This window comes from Sus scrofa, chromosome 4 (assembly GCF_000003025.6).
Source record: "Sus scrofa isolate TJ Tabasco breed Duroc chromosome 4, Sscrofa11.1, whole genome shotgun sequence".
Classification (NCBI taxonomy): Eukaryota; Metazoa; Chordata; class Mammalia; order Artiodactyla; family Suidae; genus Sus; species Sus scrofa.
Genome location: NC_010446.5, coordinates 2,818,703 through 2,841,072, shown reverse-complemented (window position 1 = coordinate 2,841,072; position 22,370 = coordinate 2,818,703). Strand labels below are relative to the sequence as shown.

Here is a 22,370-nt window from a genome sequence, read left to right as displayed (position 1 = left end):
CCTCCGTCAAGCCAGCGCGGGGCACCAGAACGGCTCCTTTGAGAGAGAAACCCACTAAAGGTTCTGAGCCTGTTTCTTGTTTACTGCTCTGACTTCTTACCTTTGTAGTAAGTACTGTCTTCCATGTATCGGGATAAGCCAAAGTCTCCCAATTTTACGCAGTCATTTGAGGATACGAGAACATTCCGAGCAGCAATGTCCCTGACAAGGAAGAATTTCGATAATAAACTTTAATACAAGGGAGAAAGCCCACAAACTCATCTATGTTACATAAAGACATACAGGAGGTTTACTATACACTGAAAAAAAGAGATTGATTATTTTAATTCAAATATATGACTGTTGGCAGATAGGTACTCACTGATACGGTGCAAGATGGCAAAGCACATTCTCAAATAAGGAAACCACTAGCTACTTTTCACACAACTGTGTGGCCAAGTGCATTCACTGAGAAGCAGGGAGACAGGACCAGGGGTGTAACCCGACTGCTACCTAGACATCTCATCAAATAAAACTGGAATTACCTCTGGACACTTGGAAATGATTTCGCTGATGCAGTCTGTTTTCAGGCTGGACAACAAAACTACAATACCAGGCAAACCAGCTGCAAGGGCTTCTTTCACTTGCACTCAAAGGAGACGCAGATTATGCAGAGAAATTCTGCCCAAGGCCAACAGGGGTCCCTCATGACACTGCGGTGTCCTGGAAAAGCCCCACTGTATGTCCACAGTGCCATGAACAGGCTCTCAATGGCATTTGTGGAAGGAATAATTGACCGGTTTCAAACGCCCCGTGAGGAAGCCCCTCACACAGGCTGTGTTACTGTGTCATGGCACTTCACGGGGCTGGGCACACATGGCACTGGCATAGAGTGAGAGGAAGAAAGGGTCTCAGGGCGAAGGGCACAGTGAAGGCTGCTTCCCAACCCCGCGCCCTGGGCCGCTCACCAGCTCACCAGCTCTGTGGCGGGTCTCACCTGTGCACGAATCTTTTGCTCTCTAGATACGCGAGGGCTGTGCTAAGCTGATAGGCGTACAGGATCAGAGATGCTAGATCCAAACTGTACTTCCTTACTTGCAGAAACGACCTCAGCTTTTGAACAGTGGCCAAAAGAAAAAAGAAAAAGCGTTAGTGACACAGACTAGAAATCAACAGCAAGGGAACTACATTCAGCAATGATGCTGATCATCTCCAAACGCATGTTTAGGAGGGGCTTCGATTTTACCCTAATGAGAAAAGCGGGACGAAAGAAACACATCCGCTCAGAAATTATGGTGACTCCTTCTTTGCTTGAAACCCAGTTGCAAAACTGGGACCTTCATGATTAAAGACAAATTTCTGAAGAGATAGAGAAAGACGCTTCCGGGGAATGAACAAAAGCATGTATAAAATATTGCTAGATAATAATAGTCGGAGAACAGAAAGATCCAGTCACCGTTCAAACACGCCTCCTCCACCCCCACGGTCAGCTGCCCTTGGCCCGGGCCCCCCTGCACCTGGGCAGATCTGAGCATAGGGGGGTGAAAGGGAAGGGGGGCCAGAGGGTCTCCGCTGCCCCAGGAGTTCTGGGTGCAGAGGGTGGCCACCGGGACGTCTGTGCGCAGGGCGTACAGACCCCTACCGCCACCACCGTGATTAACTCGGCTACATGCTAAAGCGGCAGAGACGGCAGGTGGACTTAACATCCTACTCCTACCAGACCAACACCCAGAGAAGTGTTAGCAACTTCAGCCGGAAGAGTCAGCAAATGCTCTAAAAGCGAAAGCAGAAAAACGTGAACCAAAAACCACGTCCATGCTGCATTTTATTTGGAAAGGGAGACGGAGGAGGAAGAGACACTGGAGAGGCTGAGGAATCTCAGTCACTCACCTCTGCCATCTGAGGAGGCAGAGGGGCCAGGGGGCGCTGCCAGGCAGCACCCCTGCCACAGAAGGGCGGGCTGAAGCCATCAGGAGGGGGGACCTAAACACCCTCTGATTCCTGGTAAATGAAAACCCCAGTTCTCATCAAAAGCAAAACTGTGCTGGAGTTCCCATCACGGCGCAGCAGAAATGAATCTGACTGGAACCATGAGGTTTCGGGTTCGATGTCTGGCCTCGCTCAGAGGGTTAAGGATCTGGTGTTGCCATGAGCTGTGGTGTAGGTCACAGACGTAGCTCAGATCTGACGTAGCTGTGGCTGTGGTATAGGCTGGCAGCTATAGCTCCAATTAGACCCCTAGCCTGGGAACCTCCACATGCCACAGGTGGAGCGCTAAAGGGACAAAAAGACAAAAAAAAAAAAAAAGCAAAACTGTGTTTGGTGTCCTTCAAAAGAGAAGCAATGTGCACACTGCTGCAGAAGGTTCCAGTTCCAGTGGGTCTCAGCACCACAAAGTCAAGGGTGTGTTTACCCAGCAGGAGGGCCACACAGCTGCCTAGAGGCGAGAAGCGGGAGGCCCAGGCCTGCCCTCTCCCGGGACTCAGCAGGAGGCCAGGAGGGGAGGGCAAGCTCCCAGTGACAGTGGTGCACCCTTCAAGTTTCTGAACTCTGGAGAAGATCTGTCCCTACTCTACTACGCACACTTCAGAAAGAAACTGTGACTAACATTTGTTGGTTTAAAAGACACTGTAGAGTGAATTCTCAAAAAAGATGAAGCAATTGGTCTAATTTACCTAAAATCAGCATCAATTTACCCAAACGCCATTAACTTTGCTTTCACCCTCAGATCCTCGGGCCTCTTCTCCTGGCCATGGCATCAGACAGGAAAAAGAGAGCCGCTGGGCTCACGGCTTCCGGTCCTGATACTTCTAGTGGGAAAGCAGTGCTGCCAGGGGCTGCCTGGGAATCTACCAAATGCAGACGGTGCCCCACATTCTCCGAACCCAACCAGGGGCTGTCCGTCGCTGACCTCCCTGTCCTAGCAGAGGCTATCAGAGCGGGTGCGGGCTGCAGGGGGCGCGGGTACCTCTCCAAGCGTGCACAGCTCCATGATGATCCAGACGGGGTTCTCCGTGATGACCCCGATCAGCTTCACGATGTGCGGGTGGTCAAACTGACGCATCGTCACTGGGGAGACACAGTTGTTGGAAAGTCTTTGTCTTCCTGGCGCTACTTCAATTAAGGCCCGAGACTAACGATGTGGAAACTGTTTATTTAACTCCACCGGTTAGAACTTCCCGTTGTGACTCAGCGGTAACGAATCTACTAGTAACCATGAGGACACAGGTTCGATCCTTGGCCTTGCTCAGGGGGTTCAGGATCCAGCGCTGCTGTGAGGTGTGGGGTAGGTCACAGACATGGATCTGGCGTGGCTGTGGCTGTGGCCATCGGCTACAGCTCTGATTCAACCCCTAGCCTGGGAACCTCCATATGCAGCAGGTGGGGCCCTAAAAAAAAAAAAGACCCCCCCCAAATTTTTACTGGTTGGTTCAGCTTACAGAAGGGCATTAAAATGGTGCCCCAAAGCACATCAGTTGAGGCACGAGACACCGCTGCAGTGAACTCGCTAGGGACCACACTGGGACACCCTGAGCAAGGTGTGAAGAATGCCTCTTTTCCACAGACAAATCGGACTGGGGGCTAACTTTCTAGGTTTTCCTTTGGAAATCTGACCCGGTTGGACTGTGTGATTCATTTACTAAGCAATACCCTTCACGGTAAGGATCGCCTGCTTGGGAAACTGCTGGTGGGGAGCCGGAGCTGCCTGGAGTGCGGGTGTAGCTGGGCGTACCTCTGCAGGGCCTGGAATCCACCCCGCAGGTGTGTGGGGATATCTGCTCTGGGGTCCACCGCTGTGGCCTTACCCCTACACGTCCCTGGTCACTTTCAGGACTGAGAAAACTAGCTCCTGCCCCACAGTGGAAATGCTGCTTCTCATCCGGGACTCCTCTCAAAGCGAGTCTGATGCCAAACATGGCCTATGGCTGTCATCTGAGTTGGACAGCGTCACTGAGCCCAGGATGACCACGGGGCCCTGTGCATGGACACACATACCTATGTACGTGGGGATGTGCTTCTAAGCGTGTACTTATTTCTAATCCCTAATACCAGGGCCAAGAAGGTCAGTACACTGACTAGGTACACAGTACACTAGCTAGGGTTACTGAGACGCAGGAAACCTACAGGACCTCAGCATTGGAAGTGACTTGAAAGGCCACCTCCTGCAGAGGTCCCCAAGGCACCTGGATTTCATGGACTACGCAGAATAAAAATTTTAACCTTGGGGACCAATACAGGGTTGATATTTCCAATGACAAGCAAGGATGTTAGAATACAGCAGCAGCAAATATCCTTTCACATGCACCTCAGTATGGAGCCCAGTGTGGACTGCAACTCAGAGCTGGTACCTCTGCATCTACTCACTGGCCTCTTACTGCTTTCAGTCTGCACACATACGGCTGTCCCTCGGTATCCAAAGGGGACTGGCTCACGGGCACATCCCCCTGGGGTGGTAGGGGTGGGACCAAAATCTGTGGAGACTCAACGTCCCTTATAGAAAAGGGTGCCGTATTTGCAGGTACCCTGCGCACACCCTCTCTTTTCTCCGAGTCATCTCCAGACCGTCTGTAATACCTAATACTAAGTGAATGCTACACAAAGACTTGCCAAAGCACAGCAAATTCAGGTTCTGCTTTCTGGAACTTTCCGGAATTTTTTCAAATGTCTTCGATCCACAGTTGGTTGAATCTGCCGATGCAGAACTTGGGGACGAGGAGGGCTGAATATCCCACCAGGGCACCCGAGGGTCACAATGGCTTCTTGCAAAGCCACCTCACCCTCACCTGAGATCACTCAAACCCTTAAGGTAGCCCCCTCAACTGTTCTTACATATTCTAAGAATAGGACCTAGTAGTTTAAAAAACAAAAATCCAAAAAACCTTTGCAAACCTCAACACCTGAACTAAATCCAAAATGTACCACTGAATTCCATCTTGTCAGATTGAGTTAATCCCTTCAAAGCATCCTGTGACATTTTTGGGGAAACACTGAGGAACCCAGCATATCTCCTCTTATTTTCAACTGATTTACCATCCTTTCTGGTTTTCCATCACTCTTACGTAACAACTACCAGGCCTGTTACCTTTCCTCTGAAGCAACTGTTACACGTACCTCACAGCGAAGAGCTAAGAGGAGGGCCCGTGCTTACAAGGACTCTGTTCCTACTGCAGCGAAACCCAGCGGGGCCGCTGGCCCGCTGCTCGCTCGGCCGGGGCGGGGAGCTGCGGCAGCGCCGCCGAGCGCCTTCATCAACTCAGTCCCGCTCCTGCCTCCGGGTGCCGCCTGTCGCCCTTTCACGCCTCAATGGCAGAGCTGAACAGCTGTGACAGGGGCCATCGGGCCTGCAGAGCCCAAACTATTCACTGCGTGGTCCTCTGTGGAAGAAGTTTAATGACCACCGATGCAGGCCATACCTTCTCTTTTACGTACAGAGCCTGTCAAAGCCCTACAGGATTTAGACATACTACCTCCATCGCATTTCTTTGAAATAACAGCCTATCAAAAAGAAAACAAGGTTATTAGTTGTACCTGACTCCCCTAGAAAACTCTAAAACTGATTTGCGTAGTGATGATCCCAAGTCCTACAAAAATCACAATCACGAATAAATGTTTTAGAGAAAGAATTTACATTTTTAACAATGACTACTGCATTCGGATGCCCCCAAGGCAAGGCAGCCAGGGTGCTGGGTCATGACTGACATACACTTGGTGTTTTCTTGGCCTCGGGGCCTGAAGAAGTACACGGAGACACGAGCCATCGCGGGACTGGTCTGGTACTTATGCCAAAGATCCAGAGCAGGATCGGGTGTGCTTAGACTTGGCTGACGCAGTGGCAGTACGACTTACTCCGACGTCTTACTCAGCTGTCGGATGGCAAATCTTTATTGAAATTCAATGTACGTGTGGTGAAGGACACTGAGGCCCCTTCGTGTGACCATCAGCCACCGGGTGCCTTCCATGAGTTAAGTAAGCCCCGGGCTGGCACCGGGTCTGGGCAGTGAGCACAACAGACAAGGTCCTTGTCCGCCCCAGAGCTTAAAGTCTAGAGGGAGAGAAGACACCGTAACTTTAAGCAGTGCCTATCTAATTATGGACACCTAGGAGGGGAAAGAGCCGGGTCCTGTGACAAAGCCTCCTTAGGAGACGATTTCAGTGTGTGGTCAGATGTGAAGGAGGCGATGGAAGCAGGAAGAACATGCCTGCCTGTGGGCACGCTGCAAAGAGCCAGCTGTGTGCCAGGGGACAGGACCAGATGCCGGCTCTCCCAGGCTTGGCGTGCAGATGTGACACGTCACGCCTGACTCTCTGGTGGCCTCCTCAGGTCGGAGGTGTGGCTCCACAGCAGGGTCCCACCCCCTCACTTGTCCTCCAGCCCCGCCCGCAGGGACTGAGACTGTGCCTCGACCCCGCCCCAGGGCTGCCACATGCTGGCACCCGCCACCAGGGCACCTGGAGCCGGTGATGGCACGAGGTCTGGGGATGCGGGACAGCAAATCAATCTGCCTTCACCCCAAACACAACAGCTGACTGCAAAGCCCCGCGGACACGCCTCCACAAAGGCAGCATAATAAATGCTGCTTGTCTTCCTTCTTCAGAGAAGGGTTAGATTTCACAGTCAAATGGAGTTCCACACAAATTTCTAGAAACTTACAGGCTTCCTGAAGGAATTTCTCTCTCACGCTGTCCGAAGTACAGTTTTTACATGTTTTAATTGCAACCGCCAAAGCTGGGTTCTCCTGTGACAGGGACACATGCAAAGAGAGGGTCTCTATGAATCAGGGGGCATGTTCAGATTGCAGCTCCGTGGATTCTGGATCAGGGAGAATCAGAACCATCAAACCATCAAATCATAACACTTAGAAGAACAAGTGAAATCCCAAGAAAAAACAAAAACAAAATGAGAAAATGGGTTTTAAAATGACCTTTTTTTTTTTTTTTTTTTTGCTTTTGCGGGCCACACCTGCAGCACATAGAAGTTCCCAGGCTAGGGATCGAACTGGAGCTACAGCTGCTGGCCATAGCCACAGCCACATCTACGCCAGATCTGAGCAGCATCTGTGACCTATGTCGCAGCTTGCGGCAACGCCAGATCCCTAACCCACTGATTGGGGCCAGGGATCGAGCCTGTGTCCTCAGGGATACCGGTCAGGTTCGTTTCCTCTGAGCCAATGGGACCTCCCTAGGTGATCTTTAAGACTAGGGCAGTAATGATGCGAGAATGTGCACGTGATCAGAGAATGCCCAAACAATACAAATACGGCTGGTAACGGGGCCTAACAGAAAAAAGCCCCGTGCTAGGAGCTGTCAGACAGACCCACGTCCACTGACCCAGAGCCAGAGGCTGCCCGCCACCCTGTGCCGGCGCCGCGGCTGGGCCTCCCTTCGGATTTCTCCTCCCCCCGCCTCACCTGGGTGCCCCTGTTGGCCCTGGTCCCTGCCTGGCACACTCCCCACGGGGAGCTCAGGGGCTGTGCCTCCTCGCTCAGGTCTCTGTTCCCGGGTCACCGTCTTGCAGGAAGGGTGCCCTGACCGCCCCTCCCCCAGTATTCAGTGTATCTGCTTTTGCGCGTCTCTGCTGCCCCAGACAGGATTTCACCTCCGAGAGCAGGGGGAGTTCCTGCTCAGTTTGTTCAGTACGATGTCCCCACCACTGAGCTGTCACCTCTAGCACTTTCAGTTGCTACAAGAAGTAATCTCAAATACAGTAACCAGTGGCAGGTTTTTGTCCATGAAACCTATGCTGAGTCACATTCTGACCAATTATTAAAGAATCTCTAAACTCCTACATTAAAAACAAAATAGTTCCCATTGTGGCTCAGCGGAAACGAACCTGACTAGTATCCATGGGGATGCACATTCAATCACTGGCCTCGCTCGGTGGGTTAAAGATCCGGCGTTGCTGTGAGCTGTGGTGTAGGTCGCAGACTTGGATCCTGAGTTGCTGTGGTTGTGGTGTAGGCCAGCGGCTACAGCTCCAATTTGACCCCTACCCTGAACTTCCATATACCGCGAGTGCAGCCCTTAAAAGAAAAAAGAAGAGACAAAACCAAAATAAACATGCATTCACATACAACATACACAGAGATGTTCAACAAAAAATGTGAACTCTGCTGAGATTCACGCAACAAATACATTGTGGGTCTTTAGAAAATTGCTCTCTCGTATTCTCACACCTAGAGTGAATGAAACAAAGTCTACCAGCCCTGCTGTTAGCTGCGTGATCCTGGTGAATCACTGTGCTTGAGGAACTCCAGTGTGCTTGCCTAGTAAGAATTTGAGAGACCATCGATTTAGGTCAAGAAGCCTCACCCCCCTTGAGTCTCACAGGCAGGTGGGTCCAAGCCTAGGATTTAGGTCTTCTGACCAAATTCAGATCCAGGGCTCTTTCTAATGCATTTTGCCTCAAAGAGCAGAGTTAAGAGAGTTAAAAAAAGGAACAACACACAGCTCTGCTGGGGGACAATGGCATGAGCGGCATCTGGGAAGCTCTGAGACCCCAGTTCGATCCCCGGCCCAGCACAGTGGCTTAAGGAGACGGTGGCTCTGATCTGATCCTTGGCCTGGGAACTCCATATGCTGTGGCCAAAAAAAAAAAAGAAAAAAAAGACAACTAATGCAGTCCCCTTCGTGGCTCAGCGGTTAAGGAACCCAATTAGGATCCCTGGTCTCGCTCAGTGCTCAGTGGGTTAAGGATCTGGCATTGCTGTGAGCTGTGGTGTATGTCGAAGACGTGGCTCAGCTCCTGAGTTGCTGTGGCTGTGTCGTAGGCTGTCAGCTGTAGCTCCGATTCAACCCCTAGCCTGGGAACCTCCATATGCCGTGGGTGGGGTCCTAAAGTGGGAAAAAAAAAAAAAGGCATAATATAGTAAAAAAAATTGGAAAAGGAGTTAACAGCTAAAAATGTAATAATGATATAATTTTACATAAGCATAAGGGCAAAGACTTTCAAAACTGAACTTTAAAAAACAGACTCTCTAACGATGATCTGCTGTCCTTGAAGGAAAGTACTTTTCCAGACCTTTGGTTATAAAATAATGAGCGCATGTGTAAAGACACGAAAGACTGATAGATGAGTCACCGGAGGAGGAAAATGCCACCTGCAGGTTCTAAGCAGGTGTATCACCTGTGCCATTAGAGCTTCATGAAAGCCATCTCTGAACAGCTGTCCAGGTCTAGGTGAAAAACAAGTTTCTTGAACAAGTCTGTACTATTATTTATTTTTATTTTTATCTTTTGCTTTTTAGGGCCACACCACGGCAAATATGGAAGTTCCCAGGCTAGGGGTCGAATCAGAGCTACAGCTGCCCACCCAAGCCACAGCCACAGCAACACCAGATCCCAAACCCACTGAGAAAGGCCAGGGATCAAACCTGCATCCTCACGGATACTCGTTGGATTCGTTTCCACTGCACCACAATGGTAACTCCCTGTACTATTATTTTAAAATAGCATTTAAAAATGACTGACCTAATAAATAAAAACATACAATGACAAGTGTTGGTGGGGGTATGGAGAAATGGGCAGTCTTGTGTACTGCTTCTAGGAATCTAAATCGGAGCAGCTTCTTTGGAAAAAGGTTTAGCAGTTTGGCAAAAAGTGATGACCCAGCAATTCCACTTCTAGACACATATACTTGAGAGAACTGAAAATTATGTTCACACAAAAACTTACACACAAATGTTCACAGCTGCATTATTCACAGTAGCCAAAAAGCGGTAACGACTTTTGGCAACAACCAAATGCCCATCAGCTGATGAATGAGCAAACACAAAGTGGCCTATCCAGACAGTGGAATGTTATCTGGCTGTTAGAAAAAAAGGAAGTACTGCTACATGCTACCCATGGATCAAGCCTGACAACACTATGCCAACTAAAAGAAACCCGTCACAAAAGGCCATGTACTGTATGATTCTACTTACACAAAATGTCCAGAAGAGGCAAATCCATAGAAACAGAGCGAACAGGTGACTGTCCAGGCCTCAGCAGAGGGTGGAGTGGGAAGTAACTGCCAACATGTGTGGGGCTTTTTTCTTTTTTTTCCCCCCAAAATACCACTCAATGAATTTATCACATTTATAACACACTGGCTAGCGTGCCGTGCTGCACAGCACATCCTTGCTGCTCATGGATTTTAGGCCGAGCAGTTTGCCTCAGTCCTGTTCCTTTCACGCGCCCTCCCCGAGTCCCTCTCCCCACTGGTAAGCACTAGCTTGTTTTCTACATCTGTGAGTCTGTTTCTATTTTGTTGTATTCATTCATTTATTTTTTAGATTCTGTATATAAATAACAGAGTATTTGTCTTTCTCTGACTTGTTTCACTTAGCATACTGTTCTCCAAGTCCATCCATGTTGCTGTAAATGGGAAAATTTCATTCTTTTTAATGGCTGAGTAGTATTTCACTGTATACATACACACCACATCTTCTTCTTTTTTTCTCTTTCCTTTTTTGGGCTGCACCTGCGGCATATGGAAGTTCCCAGGCTAGGGGGAGAATCGGAGCTGCAGCTGCCAGCCTATGCCACAGCCACGGCAACACCAGATTCCAGCCACACCTATGAACTATATGCCTCAACTGTGGCAATGCTGGATCCTTAACTCACGAGCGAGGCATCATGAACACGGTGTTGGGCTTTTAACCCACTGAGCCACAACAGGAAGGCCTACCACGCCTTCTTTGTCTGTTGTCTGCTGACCAGCACTTAGGTGGCCTCCTTATCTTGGCTTAGAAATAATGCTGCTGTGAACACTGGGATGCACGTGTCTTTTCCAACGAATGTTTTTGTTTTCTTTGCATGTATACTCAGGAGTGGCATTGCTGGGTCCCGTGGCAGTTCTATTTTTAGGCTTCTGAATACCCTCCATACTGTTTTCCACCACGGCTGCACCAGTTTACATTCCCAACAGTGCGCAGACTCCCTCTTCGCCACACCCTCGCCAAGGTAGGAAGTTGCTCTGCGGAGTAAAGAAAATGTTCCAGGAGTTCCCGTCGTGGCGCAGTGGTTAACCAGTGGTTAACGAATCCGACTAGGAACCATGAGGTTGCGGGTTCGATCCCTGGCCTTGCTCAGTGGGTTAAGGATCCGGCATTGCCGTGAGCTGTGGTGTAGGTCGCAGACAAGGCTCAGATCCTGCGTTGCTGTGGCTCTGGCGTAGGCTGGCAGCAAAAGCTCCGATTCCACCCCTAGCCTGGGAACCTCCATATGCCGCGGGAGCAGCCCTAGAAAAAGCAAAGACAAAAAAAAAAAAAAAAAAAGAAAAGAAAATGTTCCAGAATTGACTGTGGCGATGGCCGCACAACCATGTGAACACACTAAGGAACCACGGAATCACCCACTTTGAAAGGGCAAGCGCCCCTGTATGTGAATTGCATTTCAATATAACTATTATTAAGTAAGTAATTTTAAAAATTCACCGATCTCTCCTGGAGGGCAAGTTGGGACAAAGTAATGTTCTTTTCCAGAAAACGCAGGTAAGGGGACACTGGCTAACTGCTCCTGACTTCGGTCACCTGCTTGTCAGTTCCACCCATGGACCAATAAGCCACGGACTCTATCCCTGACGACAGAGGCTGAATGAAAGGTTAAAAACGAATGACAGACGCAGCTCTCAGGAGCTAATCTTGCCATTTTCTGGTTTCTGAACACAGCAAGTGAGGCGACATACATGAGAAGCTCCATAAAGAACAGCTGAAACTAGCTGAAAGAACGAAGGACTCATGTGGACAAACAGGAGGCAATTTGAATGTACGCAGACAGGGCAGCGGGTTGCTGACCACATCATAGGACTTACTGGGCTCGTGTAAGCGCCTTGGTGCACGTCCCCAAACTGGCCCTCTCCAATGCACCGTCCGAGCTCTATCCTCTCCCTCTGAATCTCATAGTCCCTGGCTGCAAAACACGATCCAGACACCAGAAAAATCCTTAGGTGGGAATTCCCAATGCAGAAGACACCGTTACATGTCATTTCCTCCTCATCCTCCATGAGTAAAAGTTTCATCAGTAGCACATCATTCTACGAAAATGCTTTAAACAGAGCGGAATTCTCTTAAACAACATTTTAAAAGCAATGTATGTAACTTACGGCACTGGCTGAATCACTGAAACAATGAGTTTATACAAGGCAGATTGTTTTCGCAGTTTTGAATGTCTGAATTAGGTGACATCTATTTGACGCTTTTCTAAATAATTGCTCCAAGTTTATATATTTTTAATCATGTGCTTAATTAATATGTGCTATTAGTTCAGGTATTAATACATGAAGGCTAAAAACCAGTTATTTTAAGCAATTTTTTATAGGTTACCACAATTGGTAAACGTGGAGGCAACAAGAAATTGTGTCGTAAGTAACTATGTTTTGAAAGTTTAAGAGTTTTCCACTTTATTATAATCCTATCTATATTATTCATGGAGCTAAAAGAGTTTAAAGAGGTAGGTAGCTTCTAAAAACTAATTTCAAAATTGATGACTTGGCATCAGTGTTGAATATACCATAAAAGAATCCATAAGTATTTGACACTTTTGAGAGTAGATGCCTCAAAGTGATGTGTTAAACTGTTAGGATTTATACAAAACCAATTATTTAGCAGGCTTTTGAGGCACACAGAAAGAAAAGACCCACCAGGAACCTAGTAGATGGAGTCTAATCCAATTAACTACTTGGTACTTTCATTTCTTCCAGGCAGAAAATTATATATATGAACTGTATACATTCCATCAGCATGATCACCAATGAAATAAAACAACAGCCAAATCTTTAAAAACTTTCTCCCTGGTTTGCCAAATTATAAATCATATAGAAAACTTAACCCCAATTTTCGATGGTTATTCTCCTCTTTAAAATCACTTTAGCTAGTAGTTCCATTGATTTAACAGCATGAGTAAACCAATGAAAAATAGTTTAAAAACAAAAGTTAACTAAAAACGGAAACATCCCATATCATTCCATAGGTTGCAATTGCAAGCAAATGCAGTTATTTTAAAGGAAACCTGTTACCTTCATCTATTCCATAGCTTTCTGTATTGCAATTAAGAGAGAGAAAAATTGAAGACCTTGCTTAGAAATAACTAATAGCAATTAGGTTAACAACAACAAACATGGAGAACACATTTCAATATTTACTCTGTTAACTATTTTAACTAAGAACATGGGTCAAAAAAGAGGACTAAACACAAGTAACACTCTCGAGCTAACGCAATGGTATAGACAAGGCTTTCCATTTCTATCCCGTAATTCCTAAATGATACGTCACTTTTACGGGGTTTGGATAAAAGCTAGCCATGCTGGACATTTACCACTCAACTACGAATACCGTAAGAATAAAAATTTGGATACTCTGCAGGAATGTACAAATGACTAAATGGCTAACCAAAAATTTAAACCTAAATCTAAACACGTTTCCAAATTGCTATGGCAAGTCAAAATGAACACAGTCAAATCTCAGCCTCTGCTGTAAGTCACTGGCCTGGGAGCTCATGAAAGGAGGTCCCTACCCCGCGAAGGCACCATGCCTGAGGGGAATGAGCTGCTCCTCTTTATTTTGGTAACTCTCCAAATGTATACGGTACGCAAAGTTGAACACATTTACACACGGGGCAAAGCATTTGCCTGTTTTTTACATGTTTTTACAGGGGCAAACATTTCTTTTACAAATACACGGAGCTCTTCTGGAGTCGGGACATCAGATGCTGAATGATAAAGGCCTCTGAGTCTGGAAGGTGGACGCCTGATTGGGCCTCTGCAGGAGGAGGCTTAACATTTTTTTTCAGGTAGACAAATTTCAAGGGCACCTCCAACTCATGAGCAGGGACCATGCTCCTGACTCTCCTCACCAACAAGCCGCACACAGAGAAGCAGCGTGTTTACATCCGCTGAGTAGCAGATCAGCAGGTGGCTGAGGAGTCACTCGCCCTACACCCCGCTCTGAGCCGGAGAACCGGATGCGGGAACCTCTCTATGATTGTTTAGTCAAGGGCAACAGACACTTCAAAGGAGAAATGCACGCCAATCAATATGTGTATTCAAAGAACTGTGTATGTACACATGTGTATATGGATTTAGCTTTAAATACCGACTTTCTCTCTAATTGATAAAGGCGCTATTATCAGAGAGGCAGAAAACAAGACTACAAACCCCCCGTAACTAAACTGACTTATCATAGATGTCTGAGTCCCAGGCGTCTGACGCAGCCGTGGACACATACAACACGGAATTCTGAGGGCTGACAAAGTGTTTCTGTTAAGCACTCAGTAAGGTATTAAAAGTAGGTCTGGAAAGACAATATTTAAAACCTTTAAACGTGAGGCACTTAAAAGTTAAGCATCTGTCAAATCTCAAAGAGCAAAAGCAGACGTCTACTCACTCGAGGGCATGGTGTAAGTATCTTCTTCATCTATGATCTCCGCATAATCGTCTGTTTCTGCAGGAGAGGAAACAGATATGTTGGAAGCGGTCAAACACTCGACCCCCGGCCTTTCATGGATTTGAAAAGGCAAAGTGATCTGCCTAAAGCCTCTACGATGCTGACATATTCTTAAAACACTATTACTCAGTTTTTGTTCACACATGAGTCACTTATGGAAATAAAAGTGACATCATGGTCCAACATGTTCTAATACACAGACTTGTCCCCCAGGGAGCACACACAGCTAACAGAGAAAGCCCTTGTGAAGAACAGAAAGACAGGAAACAAGGCTGGATGACTCACACCCACCACCTCGCCGCTCCGGCTGCAAAACCCTCCCTCAGCTGTACCGGATTCATGTGTAAAACCACTCTGCTGTCACGGCGAGTTCGCCACTCAAGCCCGGTGCCTCAGAACACGGCTCGGATCCCAGTGGTGACTCGCGCGCACAGCGCGGGGGGACGGTCGCTGTGGGAGCAGGTGGCAGGCTGACTCTGACGAGAGGAACTGGGCGAACGTAGGCCATCCGCTCAGCGTGAGAGCAACCATGAATTGCCCTCTTGTAACCTTCCGCTCACACGGAGGTTCCCAGGCTAGGGGTCCAATCAGAGCTGCAGCCGCCGGCCTACACCACAGCCTCAGCCACGCCAGATCCGAGCCGTGTCTGCGACCTACACCACAGCTCACGGCAACGCTGGACCCTTAACCCGCTGAGGGAGGCCAGGGATCAAACCTCAGGGTTACTACTGAGATCGGCTTCTGCTGGGCCACGACGGGAACTCCGAAACTGTTCACACTAAGGTCAAAGGGTATCAGATGTGCCAGGAAGAATAACGTGAGGACAAAGAGCATCTTAAGACGCCTTCTCTTCCGAGCGCACATCGAGGACTTCCAGTGCTCCCGCCGACCGCTTCCGGGACGGCAGCACCTTCAAGGGCCCTCGCCACGTTCCTGGCGGGAACTCCGCTTGAAGGAAACAACCACTCCCTTGGACAACTGTGCTGAAAAAGCCCATAGGTCCTGTTTGCCTCTTTCTGGAAAGAGGAAAACCGTTAGTAGCTCTGAGCACAAGGGATTGAGCTGCTGGCCAGGAAAGGAAGGGCAGGTCCTGAACTTTCCTTTGGAAAATCTAACCCCAGAGAAAGTAAAAGCTAAAGAACCAAAAGGCCTTTCTTCTGTGCGACTATTCCTTCGTTCATATATTAAAATTACAGACACCAGAGAAACTAGAGAATGTACGCAGTTTATAGTCACGAGCACGTCGACTGTTCCACAGACTGCTATGGCAATGACCAAGAGAAAATCTAAGGGCGACTGGAAGAATTCATTTCTGAATTTGTAATCATCTATCACTGAAAGTGAACTAAGTAAGAAAAAAAATTCAACGGGCGGAATGTAAAATCACTACGTCAGCTAAGACATTTAGCAAATGCGAACTATTTCTTTTTTTTTCTTTTTCTTTTCTTTTTTAGGGCCACACCCGCAGCATATGGAGGTTCCTAGGCTAGGGGTCTAAACAGAGCTGCTGCTGCCGACCTACACCACAGCCACAGCAACACCAGATCCGAGCCGCATTTGTTACTACACCACAGCTCACAGCAATGCTGAATCCTTAACCCACTGAGCAAGGCCAGGAATTGAACCTGCAACCTCATGGTTCCCAGTCAGATTTATTTCTGCTGCACCAAGATGGGAACTCCCCAATGTATTTCTAAGTCTTGTCTGACAGGCAGATAATTAGTACCATTCTTTTTTTCTTTAGGCTGCACTTGCCACATGTGGAAGTACCCAGGCCAGGGATCGAACCTGCGTCACAGCAGTGACCTGAGCCACAGCAGTGACAACACAGGATCCTTAATCCACAGAGCCATCAGGGGACTCCTGTATTAGTCTCATGTTTAAAAATAATCTTACTTTCAGAATTAATGAAAAAAACTTATTTAATCTACCCCAACTCTTAACATTCTTATATTGCCACAGTTCTCCCTCTTATCCTGCTCTCAGCGAGGACAAGAAGAGTAAGTGGTAGGTTCTGGGCCTTGCTTTTGTGTACAATGGTCAAGTGAGGCTGTGGAACTAAACCTGGGGACACAAGGGTGCTGCTCAGGCAGTAAGAAACAGGACCAGGCAGAGGGTGTCTGCTCACAGCCGAGGTCACACAGATGCACCCTCAGCGTTTATTCCGCAGCTGGACAAGCCACTCCGCACCGCTCCCTCAGAAGCACATGCAAGCAAGGCTGCGTCTCCACCAAGGCCAGGCCTCCCCTTGCTGCCTCCTGCACACCGAGCACACACATCACTGAGCGGGTGGGGCAGGATCCTGGCAGTGAAGCAGCCCGGCCTGCTTGCCTCTGCCTCTCACCCCGGCTGTGCTGTTACCAGGATGGCTCCAGAATCTTCAGTACCCCATGCCCTGGCTCTTTGCTCCAAGGAGATGTCATGGACCCATCAACCCCACAGGCACTGAAGCGTGACAAGGCGCCTGTCTCCCTGGGAGCTGGGTCTGCCACCTGAGTGACGGTCAGGACGCTGTCCCAACAGCAAAGCTCTGCCGCCTGCCAAGGGCCAGTGCTCAAAGCCTGTGCTGCTCTCAGCAGGGCCCCACCAGGTCAGAGACCCCCTTCACCTCCTCCTCCTCCTCAACACCAGGGCCAGCAGCCACCTGACTTCCTCCACTGCCCTCCGGAGCGGAGCCCCCAGGGCGGAGTAGCCCTGGTCTGAATGTTTACAGCTATTCTCAGGCCCAGCCCAGGGCACGGGCTCTGTCAATACTTGCTGAACGAGAAGCAGTGCATTTCAACCGCGCAGCGAGGGGACTGCATGTCCGCAGGAACTGAGGTGAGGAGGCCAAGCCAGGGCACCTGTGGCCGGCAGGCGGGCCCCAGCCACACTTCGGGGTGACCCACTTGGCCTTGGCAGGCACTGCACCCGCGGGGCTTCAGCTGCGCCGTCACGTGTGAGATGAGGCCCCGGCAGCAGGCACTGACGCGATGACTGTGGGGGTGCCTATAAACTGCCTGGCGGTCCTGCACGCAACAGGTGGCTGAGAGACGGGAGCCCCTCGTCTGGCTTCTGAGGCCCCCCCCGGAAGCAGCCTTTCTGCTGGGGCAGAAACAGCTTCCAGGACCGCCTCTCCTCAAAAACCCTCGGTGGAGATGCCAGCCTCCGAGGCAGCTCACAAAGAGTGAAAATGAAACGGCTCGTAAACGGACCTGGGAAAACTGGGTTGCCCGTGTGCTTAAATTAAGCCACGAATCACAGGCAGGAGCCTGCGGTTTTTTTTTTTTTTTTTTTTTTTTTTTTTTTTCCTGCTGCTATGAGAACTCTGCATAGAAATGCTGGGGTTACCCAAATGACGTGGCATCACTCGCAAAGATGTGGGTGTGGACGCGGACGCTGTGACGTCATGTAAACAGAGAATTTTCACTGCTGTGTCCTCATGACTTGCTTCTCATGGGGCAGGGTCAACACTGCCGAAGACACGTGGACCCCCAAAGATCCACGTGACCTATATAGGGCTTTTCAAGTGGGAATATTTGGCCTACTTCTCCAAGAATGCTTTTTTTTTTTTTTTTGCGGCCACACCTGTGACATATGGAAGTTCCCGGGCTAAGGGTCAAGTGCAGCCGCAGCTTTTAGCCTATAGCACAGCCGCAGCAACGCCAGATCCAAGCCACATCTGCAACCTATGCGGCACCTTGCGGCAACAATGGATCCTAAACCCACTGCATCCTCAGGAACACTATGTCAGGTTTGAACCTGCTGAGCCGCAATGGGAACGCAATCTAAGAATTCTTTATTTATTTTTTTTAGGGCTGCACCCGTGGCATATGGAGGTTCCCAAGCTAGGGGCTGAATCGGAGCTACAGCTGCCAGCCTACACCACAGCCGCAGCAACGCCAGATCTGAGCTGTGTCGGTGACCTACGCCACAGCTCATGGCAGCACCAGATCCTAAACCCACTGAGTGAGGCCAGAGATCAAACCCGTGTCCTCATGGGCACTAGCTGGATTTGTTTCCGATGCACCACACCAGGAACTCCTAAGAATTCTTAACACTGATTCGGTTCTATCTTCTATTTTTCTTTCCTGGCGTTTAGAATTATGGGACAGTACAGCACCAATATGAGAGGTACTTTTACATACTCAAGGGCCCTTACAAAACTGCAGTCCAGCCTGAAACCGCCTGGGCCCCCAAAGTGATGGCAAAAGAGAAAGACAACATCAATGACAAGGAAGCAGATTCACGATCTGGGCACAAATAAGGAAAGCGGCCCAGCAGCCGGGACCAGTCGGTCTCAACCCTCTGGTCACCAGCGCCCTTACCCGCACAACAGCGAAGCCAGTCCCAATGATGCTCTGAGTCCCCCCCGGGCCTCGGGAGCCAGGTCGGAAAATGCACGCGTGCAGGGGCCTCCGAGAGTGAGCAGGAGTTGCTAACTAGTTGCTGAAGAGCCAAAGCTCTGGCCTAAGCTCTCAAAGCTGCTGGCTTAAGTCCCGGGAAGCAGATGCACTTTCCCAAGTTGTGTTTAGTTAAGATCTTCCACTGCAAGGGCTTTGCTCATGATGTCATCAACCCGCCACAAAACGGACACATGATGCTGGAACCGTCAGCGACCGTCGTCTTTGATGCAATCATCAGGAAAAAATGCACCCCCCGCATTTTAGTTTACAAGCCCTCACTCCATGTTAGAAAGAGCGCAAAGCTTCATGCAGGCAGCACACAGAGGAGACGGAGACACAGACACGACGTGACCTGTGGACCTCCAGTCTATGAGGTGACAGCCTCGACAGCCTGCTGAGCAAGCCTCCCTCTCACTTCTGCTGAGCTTTCTCTCACTGGCTCATCTGCGGGACCCTGAAAGTCATTCCCCGTCTCCCCTCGCCGCCGCCTCACTCCGGGCTGCAGCCCACGGCCTCTGCACGTGGGCGACGGCGTCCACACCGCCACCAGTTCCTGCTGAGTGGCACCGCTTGGAACATTTTCCTTCGTCTCTACAGTTTTAATAATGAAATCTTTACACCACGCTATGCATATATACCCAGCTGGAGTGGACCACGGAGGTGTGCGGCAGAAACTGAGTTACCCTTCTCAGGCCAACGCCTTGAGCAGCTGTGAAGAGACCATCATGTTTTCATGCTCGTTTTGTTGGATCCGAGCCACATTTTGCCTTTTTCATTGAATAACGAATGATATTTATATCCATTAAGTCATTATCTCATATTAGTAACAAAAACGTGAAAATAAGTATTACCGTCCCCACTAATTTCATCTGTAGCTCCGGGTGGCATGCAAAGAAAGGGGAGGGAGAAAGGGGGGAGGAAAGGGGGGGAGAGAGGGAAAACACACTATTAAAATGACAAGCAAATCAAAGCATAAGGAAAACACAAAAATTACCACCACCACCCCAGTCTACTTCAAGAGACGAAAGAAAGACTGCAGGAGTAAGGGTGTTACCCGCCTCGGGCATTGTGCAAGTTTGGGGCCGTGCACACATTATCCCAAGTGAGAGCAGTGCTGCAGAGTTTAAGAGGTTTCTGCCACACTAAGCAAAACTAATTGGATTGCCTCTCACAGTTCAATGTTAAAAACGACTCTAGTTTCCTGAAAAAGAATTTGCATCCTCTCAGCCGGACATGAGAACCACTGGTCATTAACGTGTACGCCGAACAATAATCAGTGTGCTTCCTCCAGGGAGCCAACCACGATTTCAGCTGCTGCAGGGCGGGCGGAGGGCAGCCTGCACAGCAGCGTGCGGAGTACAGCACTGGGCCCTGCGGAAGAGGGTCATTTCCCCCTCATGGTGCGGCAGAAACGACCGCGCCAATTATTACCCATAATTTTTCCTTTCCTTAGAAGCCTCTCCAAGTGGCCTGCCTGCCTATGGTTGCAGTACCCCTGGATATCTGCCCCCAAAGCATGAACAGGAGAGCCCTGGAGCTCACTCTGGCCGTCCCCCCTTCGGCTGCATGCCGTATTAGGAAACCCAGGATGCAGAGATGTGGGAGCTGCCGGGCCCTTCGGTAAAACGCTAAGACCCCACAAGTGAAACTGGGAAGCGCCTTTTTGCCCTGTCATGCATTTAAACACCAGCCAACGGGCAAACAAAGAGTCTGCTATCAGGAGAGCAGCCCACAGACAGTCACCGCAAACCCTGGCCTGCTAGGCAGCAGACAGCACGCCAGTGACCCCAAAAAAGGCACAATCTACAAGCATCTGGTTAGACTGCTGCCTGGGGCGCTGTGGTTATGAAGAGTCTGTGCAAATGAATGCAGTACCCGTAGAAGGAGGCTCATGGGAACAGAAGACCAAAGGGAGAAAGCGCCTAGCTTTCTTAACTTTATGGTGGCAGTGACTGACTCCTTTACAGAGAGGCAGGAGGAGGAAAGAGAAAAACAGAAACACATTATTTCAATACAAAAGAAAACAGGTTACATTTTAGGCACATCTATAAAAACAAATACAAAATTGCAATGCTTTCAGGCGGCTATTGGCATACTTTATTTCTTAATAAAATAGACCTGAGTTTTTAAAAACATTACTATTTTAAAATGCAATTTTCCCTCTTAGCAAAGATTAGCACTAGATACAGAAACTTCCAGCGAGACATAAAGGGAGCGGCCCACTCCACAGCCGAGTAAAGGCACAGAGACCTTTGCAAATAACAAAACTGACACAAAGTGAAACCAGACCAAAAAAAACCTGATAATTCAAGACACTTGTGAACACTTATCATTCAACCACAAAGAAAAAATTGCTGAAAACTGGCAGATCCTGATTTGTGAAAGAGCTTTATGAGCCATTTCCCCCAAATCATCAGCATAGACATATACTGCATGTATTCCCCTTAAATAAGCTACCTTAACATAAACAACTGGTGACAAGGCTCTTTGAATACACAGAATGCCAAGCCCCCTCCCTACTAGCATCCTGTGTTCATTCATTCTCCATCACGGAGGTCAGCTTGTTCGCTGTCAGGCACCTGCTGGATAACAAGACACATCCAGCCTCCTGGGAGCACCCAGCACCGTGAAACGGAGAAGCAAAGATACAGGACACTAAGGGCAACAGTGGACATGACAAAGTGAGGTCAAAACAAGGGAGCTACAACCCTTTAAACTGCAGCAGTGACAACATGGGACAGGAAAGACACAGGTGGCATGCCAAATTTAACTGTAGATCCACAGCGTCCCATCAAGAAAGGCTAGGACAAACAGATAGGAGCTGTCAGCACCATCAAGGCATGAAACAATGTGATCCCAAGGGGTGACTGTGGCTGGCAGGGAAGAGGCCTGAGAGCTGGGAGTGGTGGGCTCCCGGGGGTGGGATGGGGGGCAGGCAGAGAACCAGAAGAGCGGGGGATGGAGAGGGCTTTCAGCTGATGGAGAGAGGGTGGGGCAGGCGACAAGTGAGGGGGCCTGGGCTGGTGGGATGATCTGGCTCCCACCTGATGGGCGCTTTCCCAGCTCAGCATGAAACTATCATGCAAGAGGCAGCGCCAGGGTCCCATCGCAGGTGTGTGGGCCCAACCAAAGCAAGGGAGGCGGCGTCCTTGCCATTAGTCTCAGCTGCATCAAGGCCGATGTAGGACAGAGAGCTGGGCTCTGCCAAATAAGCAGGCGAAGACCAGGCAGGGCGTGGGTGATGGTGCAATGCCAGGGAGCCTAGGTCTGGCCCAGGGCTGCTGGGCTGTAAGGGGCCAGTGGGTGGAAGGGCAGCATCCTGGAGTCAGAGGGCTGCTGGAGCTGGGTACTCCAGAGAACAAGCTAGCGAACAGGGCAGGGCACCACGGGTGAGGGCCTGCTGGTGCCGAAATCAGCGGCCCTGGCCAGGCTCAGGCCTGTGGGGGTGGCTGGGGCGAGGCAGGAGGGACCGTCCACTGCCAACACCGGAAGCATCCAGAACAGGAGGCGCGATGGGGGCTGGGCACTCTGAGGGAGGACAGTCCAGAAGAGTAACGAGAGGCAACGGATGCTCAGCCCCCTCCAG

At 49.5% G+C, this 22,370-nt stretch overlaps 1 protein-coding gene across 40 annotated transcripts in view; it reads right to left on the bottom strand.

Moving 5' to 3' along the window:
• The window catches only part of PTK2 (protein tyrosine kinase 2), a 239,455-nt gene that overhangs the window by 54,988 nt on the left and 162,097 nt on the right, over positions 1-22,370 (bottom strand). For 17 of the 40 annotated variants that reach the window (XM_021088851.1, XM_021088840.1, XM_021088848.1 and 14 more), the window contains 6 exons: positions 14,340-14,396; positions 11,771-11,868; positions 6,632-6,716; positions 2,948-3,048; positions 977-1,092; positions 101-201 (listed from right to left, as the gene is read on the bottom strand). In XM_021088851.1, coding sequence (XP_020944510.1) covers positions 101-201; positions 977-1,092; positions 2,948-3,048; positions 6,632-6,716; positions 11,771-11,868; positions 14,340-14,396 — 558 coding nt within the window. Of the gene's footprint in view, positions 1-100; positions 202-976; positions 1,093-2,947; positions 3,049-6,631; positions 6,717-11,770; positions 11,869-12,973; positions 12,995-14,339; positions 14,397-19,635; positions 19,654-20,659; positions 20,744-22,370 lie in introns of all 40 variants that reach the window. The other 23 variants (XM_021088853.1, XM_021088827.1, XM_021088820.1 and 20 more) reach the window with 7 other exon arrangements.